The 20256-nt window shown below is 41.0% G+C and overlaps 1 protein-coding gene across 2 annotated transcripts in view; it reads left to right on the forward strand.

The window, feature by feature from the left end:
• Positions 1-832: 832 nt before the first annotated feature.
• Positions 833-20256, forward strand: part of itsn2b (intersectin 2b) — a 31960-nt gene continuing 12536 nt past the window's right edge. The window contains exons 1-21 of one of the 2 annotated variants that reach the window (XM_083900670.1): positions 833-1014; positions 7933-8008; positions 9272-9364; positions 9532-9595; positions 10209-10396; positions 10851-11087; positions 11984-12032; positions 12172-12308; positions 13266-13329; positions 13714-13851; positions 13992-14080; positions 14619-14881; positions 14994-15143; positions 15240-15380; positions 15897-15984; positions 16102-16241; positions 16940-17097; positions 17205-18052; positions 18149-18270; positions 18453-18731; positions 18827-19023. In XM_083900670.1, the coding sequence (XP_083756796.1) occupies positions 8002-8008; positions 9272-9364; positions 9532-9595; positions 10209-10396; positions 10851-11087; positions 11984-12032; positions 12172-12308; positions 13266-13329; positions 13714-13851; positions 13992-14080; positions 14619-14881; positions 14994-15143; positions 15240-15380; positions 15897-15984; positions 16102-16241; positions 16940-17097; positions 17205-18052; positions 18149-18270; positions 18453-18731; positions 18827-19023 (3452 nt within the window). In that variant the 5' untranslated portion in view covers positions 833-1014; positions 7933-8001. The remainder of the gene's footprint in view (positions 1015-7932; positions 8009-9271; positions 9365-9531; positions 9596-10208; positions 10397-10850; positions 11088-11983; positions 12033-12171; positions 12309-13265; positions 13330-13713; positions 13852-13991; positions 14081-14618; positions 14882-14993; positions 15144-15239; positions 15381-15896; positions 15985-16101; positions 16242-16939; positions 17098-17204; positions 18053-18148; positions 18271-18452; positions 18732-18826; positions 19024-20256) is intronic. The other variant, XM_083900671.1, reaches the window with a different exon arrangement.

Consider the following 20256-nt stretch of genomic DNA (forward strand, 5'->3'; position numbering starts at 1 on the left):
TCGTGGCTCAGGCCCTAACAAGTGTATTTATATATGTAATTGAATGTTTTATATGTTACATTTAATAATAGTATAATTATGACCAAATGTCTTATTACTACCGTGATAAAAAAAACATAGCTTGCAAACATATATTCTATCACCTCGCTGGCAGCTGTGCCTCAGCTACACACTGTGTTTAAAAGACGGTGAGGTCATGTTTTCATTATAACATGATATTAAGTGGGGGGCCGCATGTAATAGATTGTGGGGCTGCATGTGGCCCCTGGGCCGCCAGTTTGAGACCCCTGCTCTAAGGAGCGGCACACAATTTCCTAGACACACATGGAGAATGAAAATGTGATATATCTACCTTGGCTTTTAGATGTCATTTTTTTTACTACTTTGTTTTTTTTTTTTGTAATTTTACACTTTTCCTATTTATTTATTTATTTGACAATTTTCTCACGTTTGCTTATTTATTTATTTATTTATTATGCCATTATTATTTAATGAATTGAATTGAACTAATTGACAAATCGAATTGGACTGAATGGTTGAACTGAGCTTTTTCCGATTTATTTTTTTGACACGTTTTTTTTATTTTATTTATTTATTTAATGATTAACTAATGTATCTATTGATGTATTATGTCATTATTATTTAATAAATTGAATTGAATATTTAATTGAAGTGAATTGAACTTATCGACGAATCGAATTGGAGTGAATGGTTGAACTGAGCTCGTCCCTGTGTCTCTCTCTCTCTCTCTCTCCTCCCACTCCGTGGACTCACAGTAGGACGCTCTCTCGGCGTCAGCCATGTTGTTGGTGTGACACACTGAACTGTCAGCAACAGGTCCTGCTCAGACCAAGTGCCGCAGCTCAACTTTAACATTTCCGCAGCATTTCACTGCTCTGCGTAGGTCACCAAACATATAAAGCGGCTCCTGGAAACCTCCCATGTGTGGCGTGGAGGAACTTAAGGGCCCTCGAAAGCTCAGAAGTGGACATATTTTTGGCCGCGGTCATTGAGGTAAGTAACCGAAACTGCCTATCTAAGCACGCGCACAAGTTTGATATTGTAGTGTTGTTGTTTCTATACACGACCCCAATATAACACGGTAACTTTTATTGTTGGTTATTAACATGACAATGATTGTTTGGTTTGTCGACTTTAATTTAAGGGACGCGAAATAAAAACTACGTTTGCTGGAGGAGGCTGAAGCCTCTGCCCTGGTCTGGTATAAGGTTAGCTAGCTAACTTATTCATTAGAGGTTGGTTATGATCAATACAGAGATGTGAGTCATTTGTGTTGCAGCAGATTTTCAGAGTTTCTTCTCAGTTTAAACTAGTTGAGCAGGTTGCAGGTAAAGGCTGAGGCTGGCTGCTGACAAGTGACCAGGGAATGCTACTCTATCAGTTCATCTCACTGACAGAGAGGGGAGAGGTATGAGTTATAGGCTTTATTGTAGTCCTCAGTACAGCAACATGTTGAGTTATTTGTTTTAAACTGGGACACACTACGCAATGTTTTGCCCAGTTTTACCCACAATTCACAGTTGGGCAGAGTCTGCACCAGTCAGCACTAGTTGGGTACAGTCAGCATTGCCAGTTGGCACAGAAATCTGGTAAAGACTCAAATCAGCAAGTGTGTGAGGGTAACAGACCTGACCCGGCCTTAGTCGAAGTCAATCAAAGCTGACTTTTGGACACAATGAAAAGAAGGGGGGAAAAAGCAGTTGAGGGCCAGGAAATGGCGTCAGAAGACGACAGGAAGTAGGCGGAACATCAAAACTGTTGCTCTCGTAGACATGGTCGCTCTCGCAAGAGTTTGATGCATAAACAAAGAAGAACAATCCCCCATCCCCTGCATTGCAAATATTATGGTTTAGCAGTTAGTTACCATCTGACACCATTTATTCATGAAGCCTACACAGATAGCCTAACCTCACAAGCAGAGAGGGCCACCTGCTGTGGAGTTCTGGCTCCTGATTGGATACACTGTTGTGTAATACTTGTTTCTCTTAAGATTTACAGAATGACTGCTGACAGTGAGTGACCCATGACATTGTGCAAACATTCAAGATCAATGATCTCTGTCAGAATGTAGAGCTATTCAACACAGATTTTAACTATAGGCCTCCTTTACACCTGGCATTAAAAACTGCCATGCTGTAGCTTAGTTTGTGGGTTGAAGGCTACTGTAATTGGCTTTTTTTGTCTTGCTGGCATCCTTTATGTCTTGCCGTTTGTCATTTAAATGCCAAAACGGTGTCTCTCTTCACTGGCTTTCGTTTAACCTCCATGTTTGTCAATGTCCACTGGGCTCATGCGTCCTGAAGGCAAAACAGTCGCTACCAGCCTACCAGCTGCTGAAGTGCTTTCTCAGAGTGACATTTTACTCCACCGAAGATCATTATTGTAGCACTGTTAACATAATCATGTGGCTATAATAAGCTTTACTGCACGTGTTCTTGATCATGCCACTTGAGATCATTGCACTTACACACAGTACATAACATAGTATGTCATTAACCTCAAGACATGCCCCACGCTGAAGTAATAATGGATGCAGCAGCTGTAAGGTTTAACCAACCTTTAGACTCCTTTTGTCTCCCTTTTTTTTTTTTCAAACTTTGATTTAAATCTTGATGATGATGAAGATGATGTCGTTATAGGACTGTACAACAGGAGTGAGCCAGTCCTGCCACATCCTGATTTATTTACATTTCTGGGTGGGTCAAAGCAGACCAACAAGGGAGGGGCAGGGTTTGCAATGCAAACGGCAAATCACATCTGAGACACTCCAAAAAGCCTTAGCAACACTTTCTAAATGTGTGAATCTCACTGTTGGATGTAGCGTTTATGGCAATGTGGGTGGGTGATATGCTGAAGTATTGCTTTATCAAGACCAGCACAATAGTAAGCTCTAGAGTTGGAAAGAGAGGGGACTGGGTGATAAAAGGAGATGAACAGCCAAGGGAGCATAAGTCATTTTACTGTCTATTCTGTATAAACTAACAACTGCACAGGGTTAGAGAGAGAGAGATTTAGGATCATGAATGAAAAATGATAAAGAGAGTATAAAAATAGTCAGAGAACGAGGGAAATGTTGGATTAAGAGAGAAAGAAGAAAAGGTTGATTGTGTAACATCAGGGAATTCTTTCCTAATACTCTATCTCTGTCTAGCTCTTTGTGTTTGTAAAGTACACTCTACAGAGTTACAAACTATCTTCATCCGGTACAGGTTAACACAACAATAAATACTTACATTTTAATTGCACTTGCTAGATGCACTTGGAAAGTATTGTTCTCCAAATGTCTGGAGTCACTGTGTCCTCTGTCTGAGTGGCGGCTATAGTATTAAACTAAGCAGATCATTAGGGATGAACAGACGCAGACAAGAAGACACACATTGTTCAAAGGTTTGTACCGTAGCTGCTAAGGTCACGGTCAGCTCGGCTATTTATCCAACACCTTTCAGTGTTGTATATACTAACTGATAGACGGTAATGTCCTAGTCTTTCAACAGGGGCCGATGCAGAACTAACACAGGTGAGATGTGAACCAACAGAAAGACCAAACTCTTAGGAAATGGTGTTTTTTCTTTAACCACCATAACCACTGTGTCAGTCCATAATAGCACATTATGTGTAAAAAATTGAGAACTGGGTAGTATAGATGTAATTGTTCTAAGGACATTTGAGCTTTCTGTTTTAGTAATCAGGGTAGTAAATTCCAACTAGTCAGTTTGGATCAAAATGCTAAATTTAATACAATATGGCCTTCGCTCTATGTAGCTTCGCTGAGTTCAGAATCATGCTTCCATACATCCATTTATACAGTATCTATGCACATTTTGAATATTTGCAAAAGTAATCCTGGATGATTATCTTGCATCAACTCCAAAACTTTGTGTCATGAATGTACTGTACGAGCTTGCCAGAGGTAGATCAAGAGATGAATCTCATAAAACAAAATGCAATTAAAGCTGAATATTTCGGCTGCTGTTCAAAGTGAAACAACAGACCCTCAGTGCCATCCAGCAAATGTGAAGCAATGTTAAGTGGGGTGTGTTCTAGCTGTCACAAAGGCAGTGTTATTATTTTTTTCCCTAAAGCTGGTGAAAATAACCCAGCCTGTTTGAAACCATACAAATCTTGATTGGAAAAACAAAAACTGTTTTCTGGTAATGTGTTGCTTATCCTTTCAGGCTTATTCTCACGACTGCTTTACTGTAACATTACGACGTTTTGATAGCTTTTGCATCATTAGGAAGTACAAGGTGGAGTTCATTTTTAGGGTATAGGTGGAGCCCTGCTAGTCGACATACACCCCACTCAGTGGGTTTATCACTATGTAAATACTGAAGCTGCCGTTTTCATTTTGCAGCTCAAGGCTACTACTGAGACAGAGACTACTGTGTGTGAGTGTGCTTATGTGAGTGTATGTGGAAGGCAGATTCACACAGGATTTGTGAAGGAGAAGGCTGTCTAATAGCAGGATTGAGTGACAAACCCATTATTAGATATCATAGACTTAAGCAGGATTTTATAATATTTTATAAGGTGAGCCTTTTAAGTGTCGAAAATCCAGTTCGCAGATGCCAGTTCTCAGCAAAGGGGGCACACTTTTGTGTCAGTACCCCATCCAACCAGACTTCAAAAGACCTGAACTATCGCTTTAAGAAACACTCACTTTCGTCCATGTGCTTGGCTGCTGTGAATGGTAACCTGATTCTATGTGTTTCTAAAGGACTGGGGTCTCACTATCATTTGGGATGTCAGAAGTGTCTTTAGCAGTTTTTGTGTAGTAATTATTATTATTCATATGTGCACTGACTACTCAAACTCCAGGAAACAAAGTGTAAACACAAAGAAGAATAAGGATTGAAAAGGGGAAGAATAACAGAAGAGGCTGGAGGAAAAGAGGACTTAAATTGGGAGGAATAAAGGAGCGAGGGAGAGTGACAGATGGCAGGCAGTAGATTATTAGTGCTCCCTTGCTGTTTTCTGCTCCTTTGAGAGTATCAACCATGTCACTTTCACAGAAAATACACCCTCATTCTGTTTCTCTCATCCATCATTCAGGGCCTCTTCCACAAAGCCATTTCTAATGTTATTTTCTTTTTAATTAAAATGTTCCTAAAAGCTACTGTATTTCTCATATTCCCTTGTTCTTAACCGAGCTCTGGTGCTATTATGTTTTCTGGACGGTCAAAGCTGCCTCTCTCTTTCCAAAATCAGCCATCACTTCCTGATTCCTGTTGCATGAGGGAATGGTTTTGTCTGTGGGTTACTGGGCAGGAAGTGTGTGTAGAGAGACTGGAATTTCTCTCCTCCTTTTCCTGCTTTAACTTCATCATGTGAGTCAGCCTGACTGACTGATGACAGACAGATAATCACGATGGTAGCAGGTGTTCAATCAGCACAGCTGTAATGAAGCGATGATCTGATTCAGCGCAACATGTGAATGGGGCTGTGCCTTATCATATTGTTCTACTAATAATACTGGTATAAAGATGTGATTTTTATAAAAATGTCTCATAATGAAGCATGGATGAGTCAAAGCAGCTCACAGGACACATGAGTGGCTGGTCTGCTGCTGCCTTTTTTTGCTAATTGTGCTACTTTTGTTAATTCGAAGGAAGGATTTTAAAAGTCAAAATACAACACAATTAAGATTAAATTAACATAAAGTGGCGAAATGGCTAAAAAAACAGGAAAGGATTATTGTTTTTATTTTGCAGATCAAGCAACTTTATGGGGAAAGAGCTCAGGTCAACAGCTATGACATGCATTCATGGAACCCCATAAGCCTTATCACTTCTGTAAACACATTTAATTTGATTGCACTAATAAATGCTGTTGCCTCCAGTCACTGATAAAATATTGTTCACTTTTGTATGTTTCAAAATTAATGTATATTGATATTGCAAATTTGGAATATATGAATATTCTACTAAATGTGTATTTGTACAAAAACAATCGGTCTTTTTTTTTTCTTCAACCTTTTCCCATTTTTATGCCACAATTCTGATTATTTGGTTGAATAAAATAAATCAGAGCTATTCGATAATATATCAGCATCATCCATGTGCTGGCAATGGTTTTGTTATTGTAGTAAACCCAACAAATAAACTTGACACAGAATGTTAAAACCATGGACTTGTTCCTCCAGCTCCACAAAACAGGTTTAAATGTAACAGCAGCTCAGTTTCCTCACATGATGTGCATGATTCAACAAGAACTGAAGTGTGATGTAATAGACATTGCAAAATACGCGTGGTTGACTGAAAGGCCTTTGTAAATCTTTGGGAATGTGGAATTGGCACACAATCAATCAATATGACTTAACATATACAGCACTTTTCATACACTTAGAAATTGTACTTAATGAATCCTGACACCGTCTTCCACAAAAAGTTGAATTTGTAATTGTTTTTGACAACTTGCAAACTGCATGTCACTCCCACTGACCTCAGCTATACTAATTGACAGAATTTAAATAGTGAACAATATGCTAATGATATGTTTAAATTCAACCTCACAAGGCTGGTAGTCCAGCTGTAGATTATTATATTATAGCTTTATTACAGTAATTGGGGAGATTGCTGTAATGTGGGTGTATCTAAATCCACTTTGCCTTGTTTCATGGCAGAAGAAATGGTTGCTGTACCAGTCATTCTTAATCATTCATTTGCTGTTGCATGCAACAAAACAATTAGTGCCAGATGCATTTATCATTGCAGGTTGCAGTAATCATAGCAGATACTGTATCTTACGATTATAATCTCACCACTAGACAGTCTTTTCTGATTGGAAACATTAGCTCACAGGGTCACGAGTGTTCATTTAATAAGTTTGTGTTGCTTAAGTTAACATGAAGGAAGGATTTCAAACACTAAGGTTTGAACTTGATGTAGGGAGTTGTGGATTACAAAGTAATTTAAGTGTCAGTTTGATGAAATCAAATGGCAAATATATCCTTAGCTATTGCAGATGTCATCTTGCATAGATTTAATTTGGTGAGATTTTGTTAAATAACCAAGAAAATCGTTTTTTGTTATCGTTTAAAACTGTATAAGCAAAGGGTCAGCAGGGGTCATCCACAGCTCAGGCAGGGCTGACGTTGATGTGTTAGCACCTGATAAAACTACACTTCAATAAAACCTGAACTATCCTTTTAAGATGTAAAATTAACACCACTTTGCTGGTCAAAAGCTTGATCACTTCCACTGCCTTAAAATAGACTTGTGCCAAGAATAAGCTTGACCACACCTCATTTTAAAATCCAACAAGCCCATGGAAAGCCAGATGGGTGGAAGTGCATTGTCAGGGACACTTAATTGCAGGTTTTGCCAGGTGTAACATCACTCATAAGAAACTGCCATTTTGAAGCCTCCAGAAGTTCAGTTCAGAGGCGTCGCCTCCAAGCAGGCTCCTATTGGAATGATACCAGCTGTCAGTCACACTGATGTCCACTCATGCGCCATATTGTATTGTCTATTTTGGAAATAGAGAGCAAAGCTTTAAGGATAAATATGAATGCAGCAACTGCAGAGGATTCTTGGGCAGCTGTGCAAAGAACTGGTAACACCAGGACATTTCAGGCCATTTGTCAGCACACTGATGCAGCCTGTTCCTGAGCCAACTTTGACTCTACACCGAACAGAACAGAGAAATTGACTGGACAGTGAGTGTAAGGTTTGACAGACAAGCCTGTGTAGTAGGTAGTGCACTGATCTCTAGCCACTACAGAGCCTGTGTGGATGATGTTGGAACACGTCCCGGTGGTTTAAAAGGGTTGAGATGTAGCCAGAGCGCAGAGAACAGGAAGAGCCCTGTTTGACTCTGCTGACGGACTACATCTCTCTCTCTCTCTCTCTCTCTCCCTCCCTCTCTCAGCTGCAGTACTGACTGACTGGCCTGTGACTGTGTGTTTTGCAGATGGCTGCGAGCAGTAGCTGAGATCGCCACCAGGAGTTTCCCCTCTGTCTTTCTCTACCACCGGCAAATATGAATGGTAAGACTATGTGTTGTAAGACTTCAAGTGTGTGAGTGTGCACGAGAGAGAGGGAGAGAAAGTGGGTTGGTGTGTAAAGGAGGGTGGCATACCACAAGTGTTTATCTGTGTGAAGGGAGAGGTGTGTGTGGGTGTGTGTGTGTGTGTGGATCAGAAAACATCTAAAGCTAAAATTGTGCTTGTTCTGAGTAATCCCGAGTTAAATGTGTGATGCTTATGTAAACAGTTTATTTCTTTTCATATCTGTCTCATATTTGTGTGTGATGACTTGATTCTAACATCCCTCCCTTGAACTGCTTACTTTCAGTCCTACTTCTCCTGCATTTGTCTTCAATGTATTTTTCCATATTTTGACAGCAGCTTTGTTTGTAGTGTCAGCTGCAGGACCAAAGAGCCAGGAAGTGTTGATGTAGTGAACTGACCGTTCAGAGTGACTGCTCATCTGACTGTAGAGTAAACACTGATGTGTAGCCAGCCTTTCATGGGTAAACAGTAGTGAAAGTGTTAGCTCCCCTGTCTGAACAAAGTGACACAGCACCACTGGTGATTAAGAGTTTAATCACCTTTGTCAATATCAGTGCATTTCTATCTCTCACCTGCCACTGATGCTCACCTTGGTACTCTCTCTTATTTCATATCACAATGACATAGTATTGATAGAGCAAAATGACGTTGTCCTGACTTGTGATATTCAATTATGTTTCTAACTCGTCTGACTGTACTTGTATTTGTTAGGACCCTTTTTGGCATTAACACTGACCATGTCAGGGCCTGTGCTGTGTGTGTGTTTTTGAATGTATAGCTTTGTGAGGACCAACAATTACTGTATATAATACATACGGAGTGAGGACATTTTGTCTGGCCCTCACATGAAGGCTTTTTCAGGGTTAAGATCAGAATTGGGTTTTGATTAGGGTTGAGTTAGGGGCTTGGGAATGTATTAAGTCTATAAGGGTCCTCACTTCGAAAACTACGCAAACGTGTGTGTTTGTGTGTGTATAAACAAGAAGAGAGGTCTTGAATGCATCTTCTAGATGGATGTGTGTCAACCGTAAAAGAATGTAACCACATGTGTCCTAGAGAACCCTGTCAATGCAGTATGATCAGATCTCCAAATGCATTCTGGACACAATGTGGGAGTGCTAGCATCTGAACTTCTGAACGCTTTTAATCAGATCAGTCGGGATGGTTGTAATGGCTGAATTCCACATCTGATGCATGCACATTTATCCTTACCTTTGACCTGTGTCTTTTTCCCTCTAGGTGGTCAGAGTATGTGGGCAGTCACTCCAGAGGAGAGGAACAAACATGATCAGAAGTTTGACACCCTCTCCCCGTCAATGGGCTATGTCTCAGGTACACACATAAACACACCACTGTTGGTACACCTCATTTACATTGCATATTTTCCATCTACTAAGTGTCAATACCAAGAAAATTGTGCGTGGGTGCGTGTGCACGCCCATTCAGTTTTGTGTCCACCACAACTATTTTCCTCACACCTCTTTCTCCTCTTTCTTTAGGGGAACAGGCGAAGAAGTTTTTCCTCCAGTCAGGGCTGCCTGCTTCAGTTTTGGCTGAGATATGGTGAGAAACACAAGCCATCACATATTCACACACACAATACTATCGATTGAATGGTGACTAAACTGGAACTATTCACTGAAATCTTTACCTGAATGGGTTAAAACTAGTGTAGGCAAGATTTTTTGGGGGGACATTATTGATTAATAATAACAGAATTACATTATAGAGCACAATTTAAATCAGGTTATTTAAGTGAGATTGTCAAGGAAATCTGGGCTGTGGCAGGAGATTTTTAACAATCACAGGGCAGTTCAGTGAGAGAGGTCTCTCCTAATGGTTGTTCAGCTGCATGAACACGTTGCTTCAGGTCACTATTCCAGAATATGTAACCAGCTGCGTATGCTGCAAATCAACCTGAAAAAGGAACAACAGTCTCAAAGGCAAGTGTAATAAAACATATGTTATTGGGGGCCGAGCCTTGATGAAATTGCCTCAGGTATCTGCTATGTGTGAAGTGAGTGTCAGTAAATATCTGGTAGGAGAGGCTCAAGACTGATAGCCTCATCTCAAAATGTTATACATTGATATTTAACCACCTGGATAAGAGACTATTTCAATAATGATCCTGCTTCCTGCAGCCTTAACACTTGTCAATCTCCTCTCTGTCTTCCAGGGCATTGGCTGATATGAATAAAGATGGGAAGATGGACAGACTGGAGTTTTCCGTAGCTATGAAGCTCATTAAGCTAAAACTCCAGGGAACACCACTCCCCTCAGCTCTGCCAATCATAATGAAACAACCACCTGTGCCTGTTCCCAGCCTCATTAACCCAACCTCAACCATGACCAGCTCACCCTATGGTATAGAAGAGCACATTTTTTTATTTAAACTATCTGACAAAATGTGTTTTTGGCTGTAAATGTGTATACAAATAAGTATAGTTTTTGGATTTTGTCCACTGTTTAACTGGTTTGATATTTTGATTTATTTGATATTTATTGGCATGTTATCTACAGCCCAATTCTTAATCCATCTGACATATTGAAGAAGGAGAAAAATGTCCCTCAGCACTATTTTCATGTCACCCACCTGTCAAGCAGTGACCAAAACACATTCTTCAACTATTTAAATATAAAACTAGCACAAATATAGACACAAATAAACAACGTTAATAAGGGATATACCAAGCGGGATGCAACACTTGAACTTAAACAACCGCCTGGGGGATAGTGTAGTTACCATTGATAAGGTGATAAGGTAAGGACAAAGTATAAATGAATCTTAATGGATGTATTTTGCGTCTGTCTGTCCCAGGTATTGGTTCTGTGCCTAGCATGTCTATGATGTCTGGAACAAGCTACTCCATGTTGACCCCTATCTCCATGGCAACCCCTGGACTCTCACCAATGAGAGGCCCCACCCCTTTGGTTCCTGTAGCCTCAGGTCTGAGCCCTCTACTCATCGCCACAAACACCAGGCCCATGATGTCCACTATGGGAAACCCTTCACTCCCAAATGGCACCATAGGATTTCTGCAACCCATCCCAGCTGGTACATGTAGTTCTCATTTGTATTTGTTTCTTTTCTTGCTTCATGTCTGTCGCCACTATCAAATAAATCATATTAGAAGATTAAATACAATAATCTGCCAAAATCTTCTAAATGCTTTTTTTCAATTTGTTGTAGTTTATTAATTATGTATGAGGAATAACCTAAGAATATTATACAGTATAGTGTATAATAATACTGTATGATATTATACAGTATACTGTATAATATTGTAGCAGATAGGGTTGGACAGATGATGCCACACCCTTTGTCTTCCACAAACACAAAATGTGTCTTATAATATATAAATTCTTCATTGTATGTTGATCTGCTCTGCTTCTTTTCAACACCAGGTACAGAGCAGCTGCAGCATTTTCATATGCAAACAGCCTGATTTGATGCAAAGTGAATCTGTGATTCGCAAACAAAATTCTCTAATACAGTGAACAGATGTTTGAAAGTTGCTATTATGTAACAGCAAAAAAAATAAAATAATATTTTGTAACCTAGACGTCCCCTAGCACAGATCATGTGTGATGATTCCATCGTCCCTCACAATGTTTTACAAAAAGTCAAGTGGACATTGCTCAACCCCAGCAGCAGAGTGAAAATGATGAAATATTGCCAGGTGTTTCTGTCTTATTTCCAAACAAACAGCCTCCCTGGCCTTAACAGGACACCATTCTGAGCCTCTTCAGGGCTCCCCTTGTAAATTCTATTAATGTTGGGAGGAAAATATGTCACTGCTGTGGTTGGATTTTACACAGAGACAATTAAATTGACTAATTGTATAAATGTACACCAGTCAGGCATAACATTAAAACCATTTCTGTTTTTAAGTTGTGTCTGATAATGGCTTTTCAGTCTTTCTCTCTCTTTGTCCACTACTTCTCCTATAGGAATGTCCTTATCTCCGGCTTCATCATTGCTGGACCTGGGATCTAGCAGGTAAAACACATCAGGACTACCATTGCAACAACACATCATCAGTAGGGTAAAATCCCAGCTCATGTTCCCTATAAGTGGGTGACTAATGGGTGACTAATTGATGACTTTTGTTGTTTTTGCATCTTTGTTTTTATTGCAGTTCTGCCTCCTCATCCCCCTCTATGATGTCACCCATGGTTGGTGTTCCCAGCGACTGGGCAGTGCCACATGCCTCCAGACTGAAATACAGACAGCTGTTCAATGGCCTGGATAAACAGATGACTGGATACCTCACTGGTACATTGTGTTTGTGTGTGTGTGTGTTCTGTATAGATTATACCAAAACGCATGGAATGCAGGTGTGGATGTTCATGAAAGTTTGAAGCTTTAGTAAACTCAAAGGTAGTGATGGCTGCCTGCACTGGCTATGGGTGTGTTGAGACACGGGGGCAGTTTCTTAACACACACACAAACAGGTTTGGACAGTTTAAAAAAAGCTTTATCCATAAACTGTTCATGCTTAACCTTAACCTAACCACAATTGAAAGTGTAGCCCTAAACTGGCTCATTTTGACCAGGTTTTAGTCTCCATGAGGATATGTCAGTAATAATAGTAGATAATGTCAGTGTTTATGCCACAAAAGGTTCCAAAGAGGTAACAAATACACAGCCAGGTATGCACTGCATTTTGAGTGCCTTGCTGGACCTGTTTTTTCTCCATCTATCCATACATACTGTACATAACTGTATACACACTGCACATAACTTTGTTATTGCCAAATCACTTCACATATTTACGAGTTATACATTGCACACATTACAATTTTTGCACATAATACAAGACACCATGACATGTATGTATAGTTTGAATAATGTACAATCAGTGACTTTGAGTCCCTCAGGCTTTGTCAGGCAGATCACATACTGTATTCAGCAGTAAGAGCAGCTACTGTGCCTTCACCAAAAACAACTGAAGTTTTATTTATTCTAATAAATGTTAGGAAGTTTGGTATTTTTGTCTATGTTGATGGCAGCCATGTTTTCAGTGAGGGTGAGGGTCTGCGTCAGGCAGGCAGCACACATATCCAGAAGTCAACACTCGCTATGTGTCAGTACCTCACAACTAAAAAAAAAACTGAACTATCACTTAATCGTGTCCCACTCAACATCCATGTGACATACCAGCTGTTACACACTCATCCACACATCCATGCTTTACATGTGTTCTGACCTCTCTCTCTTTTTTGTTGCCAGGCCAGCAGGTGAGAGGTGCCATGGCAGCTACAATGCTTACTCAGACACAGCTGGCCTCAATCTGGTGCGTGTGCATGTACTTGTTTGATTCATACCTATCTCTGTGAGGACATTTTTCTGGTTCTTACAACTTTAAAGGGCTCTTTTAGGGTTTTAGGTTCGAGTTAGTTTAAGAGCTAGTGAATGGCATCCAGTGGTGGTGGTTAAGGTAGGGTAAGGGGCTAGGTAATGCATTATGTCTTTGACTGTCCTCACTAGGAATGCTGTACAATAATGTGTAAGTCTCTGAACATATCTTGTGATTGCTACTTTGTTGGACATGAGACCTTGTAAAACTGAAACACTTCACTCTGTAACTTATGAAAGGGTTTTATGCAAATTCATCTGAGACATCACACCGCCATATATTGTGGTTTAATTTGTGTAACTTCTTCTAAACCTTCTTCAGGACCTTAGCAGATGTAGATAAGGATGGTAAGCTAAAAGCAGAGGAGTTCATTCTGGCAATGCATTTGGTTGACTTGGCGAAGACTGGGATGCCACTGCCACTAACACTGCCAACTGAGCTGATACCACCCTCACAAAGGTATGTGAACACATATATGCCTCAACTTCAACAAAAAGTAGTTAAAAATTTTTTTTAAAAGTTAAAAAAAAAAGTGAAATGTTGATTTTTCACATTGGAATAATGATTAATGTGTGTATTTGTTGTTTTTACTGTTGCAGGGGTGCCGTAAATGGATCCAGCTCTTCTCTCTATGCATCTCTGACTGATGACTTTGACATTGAACCTCCGCAGAAAACCAGGCCTAACCGTTAGTACTCACATTCACACATTAACAAAGAGAGAGTTGTTTTGTTTAACTGCAGGCACTATATTAAAATTCTCCTTCCTGTTATCCTATTATCTACATTATTAAGAACGAGAGGGACAGACCAGGCTCTGACAAATATTTAAGAGCTATATATAGTCCTGTGCAAAAGTATTAGGCCATTAGGTCACCATTATATTTGTTGTTTTAGCAATGCTATAATGACTAATAATTATTTCTTTCACGTTTTTGGAACACACCCACGTCTGCAGTTTTAAAATGAATTTTTCAGAAAAACAGCAGCCTCTACAGGTTAAAGTGTGACCGACCCTTGCACTTACAATAGCATGACCCTAGGTTAGAACTGGAGTGAAACTCTGGTTAATGTTATTGGTAAAACGTGTGTTTGTCCTACTATTTCATGATGTGAAAAGGGTCTTTTATACCAGTCAAGACTCACTGAATTTAACTGAAAACCCCTAACCAGTATTTTTAAATAATCCTGTCTCTTGTAAAAACGTTTGGCCTGTTTTTTTGGTAGTATCCTTTGAGGACAAATTCAAAGCCAATCTGGAGCGAGGTAACGCAGAACTGGAGAAAAGACGGCTTGCCTTGAAGGAGGTGGAGAACAGGGAGCTGGAGCGTCGTGCACAAAAGGAGAGAGAGCTGCGAGAACAGAGAGAGAAGGAGGCCAGAGAGGCCGAGGAGAGGAGGAGGAAAGAAGAGGAGAGGAGGCTCGAGCGACAGCGGGAGCTCGAAAGGCAGAAGGAAGAAGAGCGACAGAGAGAGATAGAGAGAAAAGAGGTGGGTGACAGTTTTACACTGAATGAATACTGTAAATATCTCCTCCTTATATTGTTGAAATGTTTTACATTTGCATTCATATGCTGTATTTACTTGTGCTGGTTTATTCCAGGCTGCACAGCGGGAGCTTGAGCGCCAGAGGAAGGAGGAGTGGGAGAGGAGGAGACGAGGAGAGCTCCAGATAAAGAAGGAGCAGGAGCGCGATGATATCATCCAACTGAAAGCTAAGAAGAGGAGTCTGGAGATGGAACTGGAGGCAGTGGTGAGTGTTGAAAGACATTTTGTCCATATATCCTTTCATTTCTTTCATCATCAGCTTCATCTAAAGTCTCTCTCTTTCTGTCTCACTCATCCTCAGGGCAACAAGCATCGTCAGATCTCAGACCGGCTGCGTGATATTCATAATAAGAAGAAGCATCAGAAGACAGAGCTGGATCTGATCAATCAGAGGAAAGAGACACATCAACAAGATGTTAACAACTTGCACAAACAATATGAGGTGAGTTTGTGTTATTATATATGCCATGCAACAGCCAATAGCCTTAGACATTAAGTTTTCAGGTTGTTCATGTCATCGCTTTCTTTATAACATGATTTCTCAAGAACTTACTTGGATTGGTGGATGACCTGATTTATATTTTAGTAGTTAATGGTTGATACCAATCTAACCTTACAAAAATGTAGTTATTTTATGAATATAGCATTTTGGGGGCTTCATTTTTCACTGAAGTAGATCCAGTAGACCAAGCTTACAGTGACGTATTTCATGATCATGATTCCTTCAGAACCCTTAAACGAAATTTAAATTGCATTATATTCACTGGGACTCGGTCACCTCTGACCGTTGTGGCAGCACAAAAAAGTTCATTTTTCTTTTCCACGTTTGTTTTGTATCTATGGCTGTAAAAGTTGTGACTTATTTGTCCAAGTCTTTGTTTTATGACAAAGTGAGTGTTGGTGTATTGTGCCAAATATTTCCTGTCTTGTTGCTTATGATTCATGTCCTCTTTGTCAGGAGTCCCAGAGGAAGTTCTCGCAGCTGACTCCAGATAAGAACAGACTCTCGGACAAACTCAAAAACATGTCACTGAATAACTTACCTGGTTAGTAGTGACAAGTTAATGTTAAAAAAAAAATCTGTATGAAAACTGACCTGAGTAAGATTTTAAGACCTCTTTGTCTCTCTTAATATGCCTTTAAACCTGCCTGTGTGTTTGCAGTGTCCACCATGTCCACGCTGACGGGGACACTTTCAGAGAAAAGAGGGGCATGTTTGAAACTGCAGGAGAAGCTGGCAGCTCTGGAGAAAGAGACTGCAGCCAAACTGGCTGAGATGGATCAGTATAACAAAAACATGCAGGTGGGAATTATTTACACACACAGCATTGTTAGAGTAGCCTAATAAAATGACTAACAACTAACTTCTCTTAACATTTGACCTAGAATGTTCACGCAGGGCTATATCAATGATAAATAACATGAATTACAGCTCCTTTAATGAGTCTCTGCATGTCTTGTACAATCTAAACCAAAGAGAGAAAGTTAACAATTTTAGGGTTCTACTACACAGACTACGTACCTCTTACTGCTGCTTTGCCCTGATGTTTCTTTTTCTCCACCACTTCCTCCTCATGCTGGTTGTATTAATTTTGTCATCTTCATCTTGTGCTTCCTTCTTCCCTTACTTTTCTTCCTTCCTCCTCTTTTGAAAATCCTCCATCCTGCCCATTTACTGGATTCTGTTCCTTTCTTTCTTCTCGCCTGTCTCACATTTCCTCCTCCCCATCTTTTCAGTATGTGGGAACTGAGGACTCAATGCTTCAGGCTGTCTTCTGTCTGCTGGCCTGCCTCCGTAACCTCTTCTACCTACTAAAGGTTTTCTCCAAGACTTGTTCTCAGTCTTCTCTATTGTTCTTTTTTTCTCCCATATTTCTCAGTCAATCCTATCTAACCAACATTTTTTTTACATGCAGTGTATGTAGCATTTAACTAATTCATCATCTTATTTTAATGTCGGCTACATTTCAGCTATTATTTATTTATTTATTTTTATGACAGGATCTCAGAGAGGGCCACACAAATCAGCTGGCAGCATTAGAAAAACTTCGAAGCATCAAAGAGGAAAAGCGGCGTGAATTGATTCGAAGAAAGGAGCAAGAAGAGGAGAGGAAGCAACAAGAGGAAATGAGGAGGAAAGAGGAGGAGGAAGCTCAAAGGTATTGTATTCAACTTATACATTAACTCACTATAGACCAGAAACTAAAACTTAATGTGAACACTTCATCTTTTATGTTTATTTCCAATGTCTGCTTCATTTTTTCAGACACATTATGATGGAAAAGGAGCGTCAGTGGCAGGAGAAGCTGAGGAGGGATGAGGAGGAGCAACAGAGGAGGCTCCAGGAGGAGAGAGAGGCCAAAAAGAGGGAGGAAGAGGAGAAAGAGAGACGAGCTCTCATCCAGGCTTCAAAGGATCAGGCCGAACGAGAGCTCAGAGCAAAAGAGGAGGCAGAGAGGAAGAAAAGAGAGGAAGACGAGCGTCAGAGGCTGGTGGAGAAACGAAGGCAGGAGGAAGAGAGGAGAAGGCTGGAGGAGGAAAGGAGGCAGCTAGAGGAAGAGAGGAGGAAACTGGAGGAGGATCGTAGGAAAGAAGAGAAAAGGAAGAAAGACGAAGAGGAGCAACGTAAAAGAGAAGATGAGAGGAAGAGGTTGGAGGAGGAGAGGAGACAGCTGGAGGAAGAGAGGAGGAAACTGGAGGAGGAGCGCAGGAAAGAGGAGAAAAGGAAGAAAGAACAAGAGGAGAACCGCAGGAGAGAGGAAGATAGGAAGAGGTTAGAGGAGTCGAGGAGAGAGGAGCAGCGCATGAGGGAGAAGGAGGAGGAAGAGAGGAGGAGACAGAGGGCGGCTGATGCTGCCATCCGAGATACAGAGGAGAGGAGAAAGCAAGAGGAGGACGACAGGAGAAGGAGGGACCAGGAGAGGAGGAAGCATGAGGAGGAAAGGATGCAAGAGGAGAGGAAGAAGAAGGAGGAAGAGGATAGGAGGAAAGCCGAGGAGGAGAGAAAGAGGAAAGAGGAGGCATCTCGTCAGCAGCAGCAGCCGAGTGGAGGAGGGAAAGTGGATATTCAGGAAAAACTGACGGCTCTGCTCAGAGGACTGGAGGAGAGGAAAGGTAAGACACATCTTTACTTCTCTGTAGCATCTTCCTGACGTTAAACCAGTATTTCTGGTAAAACCACATTGTGATGGTTGTGTCGTCTTTCTTCAGGTGGTCAACCTAGAGTCAAACAACACAGGAAGTCAGCTGCTCTCACTTCCTTCAAAGCGCTCTACCCCTTCACTGCACGCAACAGTGAGGAGCTCACTTTCAATGCAGATGATACGATTGAGGTAAGAATTAGGTCTGGCCTTAATGATGACCTTGATTACTCAAAGACTGAAAATAGTTTTGTGGACCATGTTGAATATTCATTTGTATTCTGGACAAATTAGAGCTCTTTTCACCCTCATTTACATTGGTCCATTTCCTTCATACATACACACCTCTAAGACTTGCCTGACTCTTCTTTCAGGTTGATGAGACAGCAGAGCGGGAGGAAGGCTGGCTGTATGGCAGCAAACAAGGGAAGATGGGTTGGTTTCCAGAGAGCTATGTCGAGAAAGTGGCCCCATCTTCCAATAATGCTCCTCTTCCTATTCTTGCTGCTGCTGCTCCTCCTCCAACTCCAGCTAAAGTGCCACTCCAGTCACAGCTTTCCAATGCTCTTGAGGCTGCCAAGGTCGCAGGCACCAAGTCTGCCTTCACACCAACACACTCTCCAAACCTTGCACCCTTAGAGACGCACGGACAGGTAATATTCAACGTAATGCGCCTGGACAAGCTGCTACCGTAGTATGATTACTGTGAGCGCTCACTGTGCTGTCTTTATGTCTGTGCTTCTGTTAGCAGGTGGTGGGGAACCTGCTCGCTCAGGCCCTGTGTTCGTGGACAGCAAAGACGGACAACCATCTGAACTTCAACAAGGATGATGTGATTCAGGTGCTGGAGCAGCAGGAGAACTGGTGGCTGGGAGAACTGAACGGTGAAAGGGGCTGGTTCCCCAAGACATATGTGACACTGTTGGGAGAAGAAGAGAGTTCTGAGTAAGTTTTTTTCTTTTCATTAAAACAGAAGATCAAAGTGGTTCAGAAATCCCTCCAGAGAATCCTTTGAAATTTGGTATACACTTCCACCTGAGCTCACAGTTGAGCTGATTTAATTATACCAATTTTATTAGTCCCAAAAGGGGCGACTACATAAAGACTCAATCATGGCTCTTGCGTGCTAGTAGCTTCCACATGATCACATTATGATGATGAGGAGGAGGAAGAGAAGGAGGGAGTATACTAATTCCCATCCAATCAAGCACTGTGCCATCCCTGCCTGACACAGCATATAAATGTATCAGCTCCATCTCGCCCTCAATTGTATCATATATGGACTCACTCTAGACATTTTCTAGTCATCATCATCCTCCTCAGAAACTCTCAGTTTCCCTTAATACTTAATACTGCATACGCTGGAGACAGCTGTGGTGAGACATCCTCCACAACAGAGAGTAGACTGTCTTCCTTGTCTTACTTGTGTCACCACACACTACAGTTCGAAATGCCAACCAAAATGGCGACAAGACTTTTCCTTCCTCGCACCTCTGGAAATTTGTAAACATGTGGAAGCCCAAGAGCCATTTAATGAGGACTTTAAGAGCAGGTCAAACAGATTGACCTATCATTAAGTGGATGACATGGCAGAGGCAGCACAAAAACTGATGAGGGTTAAATAGACGGATAGAATATGAGGCTGAAGGTAGACATAGAGATACTTGAATGAGGGCAACCTGGTCCTGCTTGTCATCGGCATCTCATGTGTTTGAACTTGCCTTGCTTCAGGCCGTGTTATTGAAGTCTTCTTGCCCGTCTCATTCATAAATCAAGTGAATGTGCATACAATGAGCAATAAGTTAAATAAGTATGTATTGAAAAATAAGATATCAGCTACTGCACCTGATCTGAAGACATGGTTATTTGTATATTAGAAGTCCTGCTTCAGCGTTCCAAAGCTGATTAAAGGTGTGACATAAATGTCCAAACAATTAGATCATTTTTGTTGTTGTATTACAGTTCTAACTTGTATAAACTCAGTGGTTCAAAGCACTTCCCTGTCAAAACCAGCTCCAGTCACATGGTAATGGGAATGAGTTGGTGAGTGTGTGTAGGTGTGGTAACACTTCTAGTATGACAAGAATTCCGGCCACACAAAGAAAAAGTTCTCAAGCCCTCAGTCACGAGAAATCTGCTGTCTCACTGTTACATGTACAGTTCACTCTGCAGACCAAT

The sequence above is a fragment of the Microchirus variegatus genome (genome assembly GCF_963457635.1).
Source record: "Microchirus variegatus genome assembly, chromosome: 14".
Taxonomy (NCBI): domain Eukaryota; kingdom Metazoa; phylum Chordata; class Actinopteri; order Pleuronectiformes; family Soleidae; genus Microchirus; species Microchirus variegatus.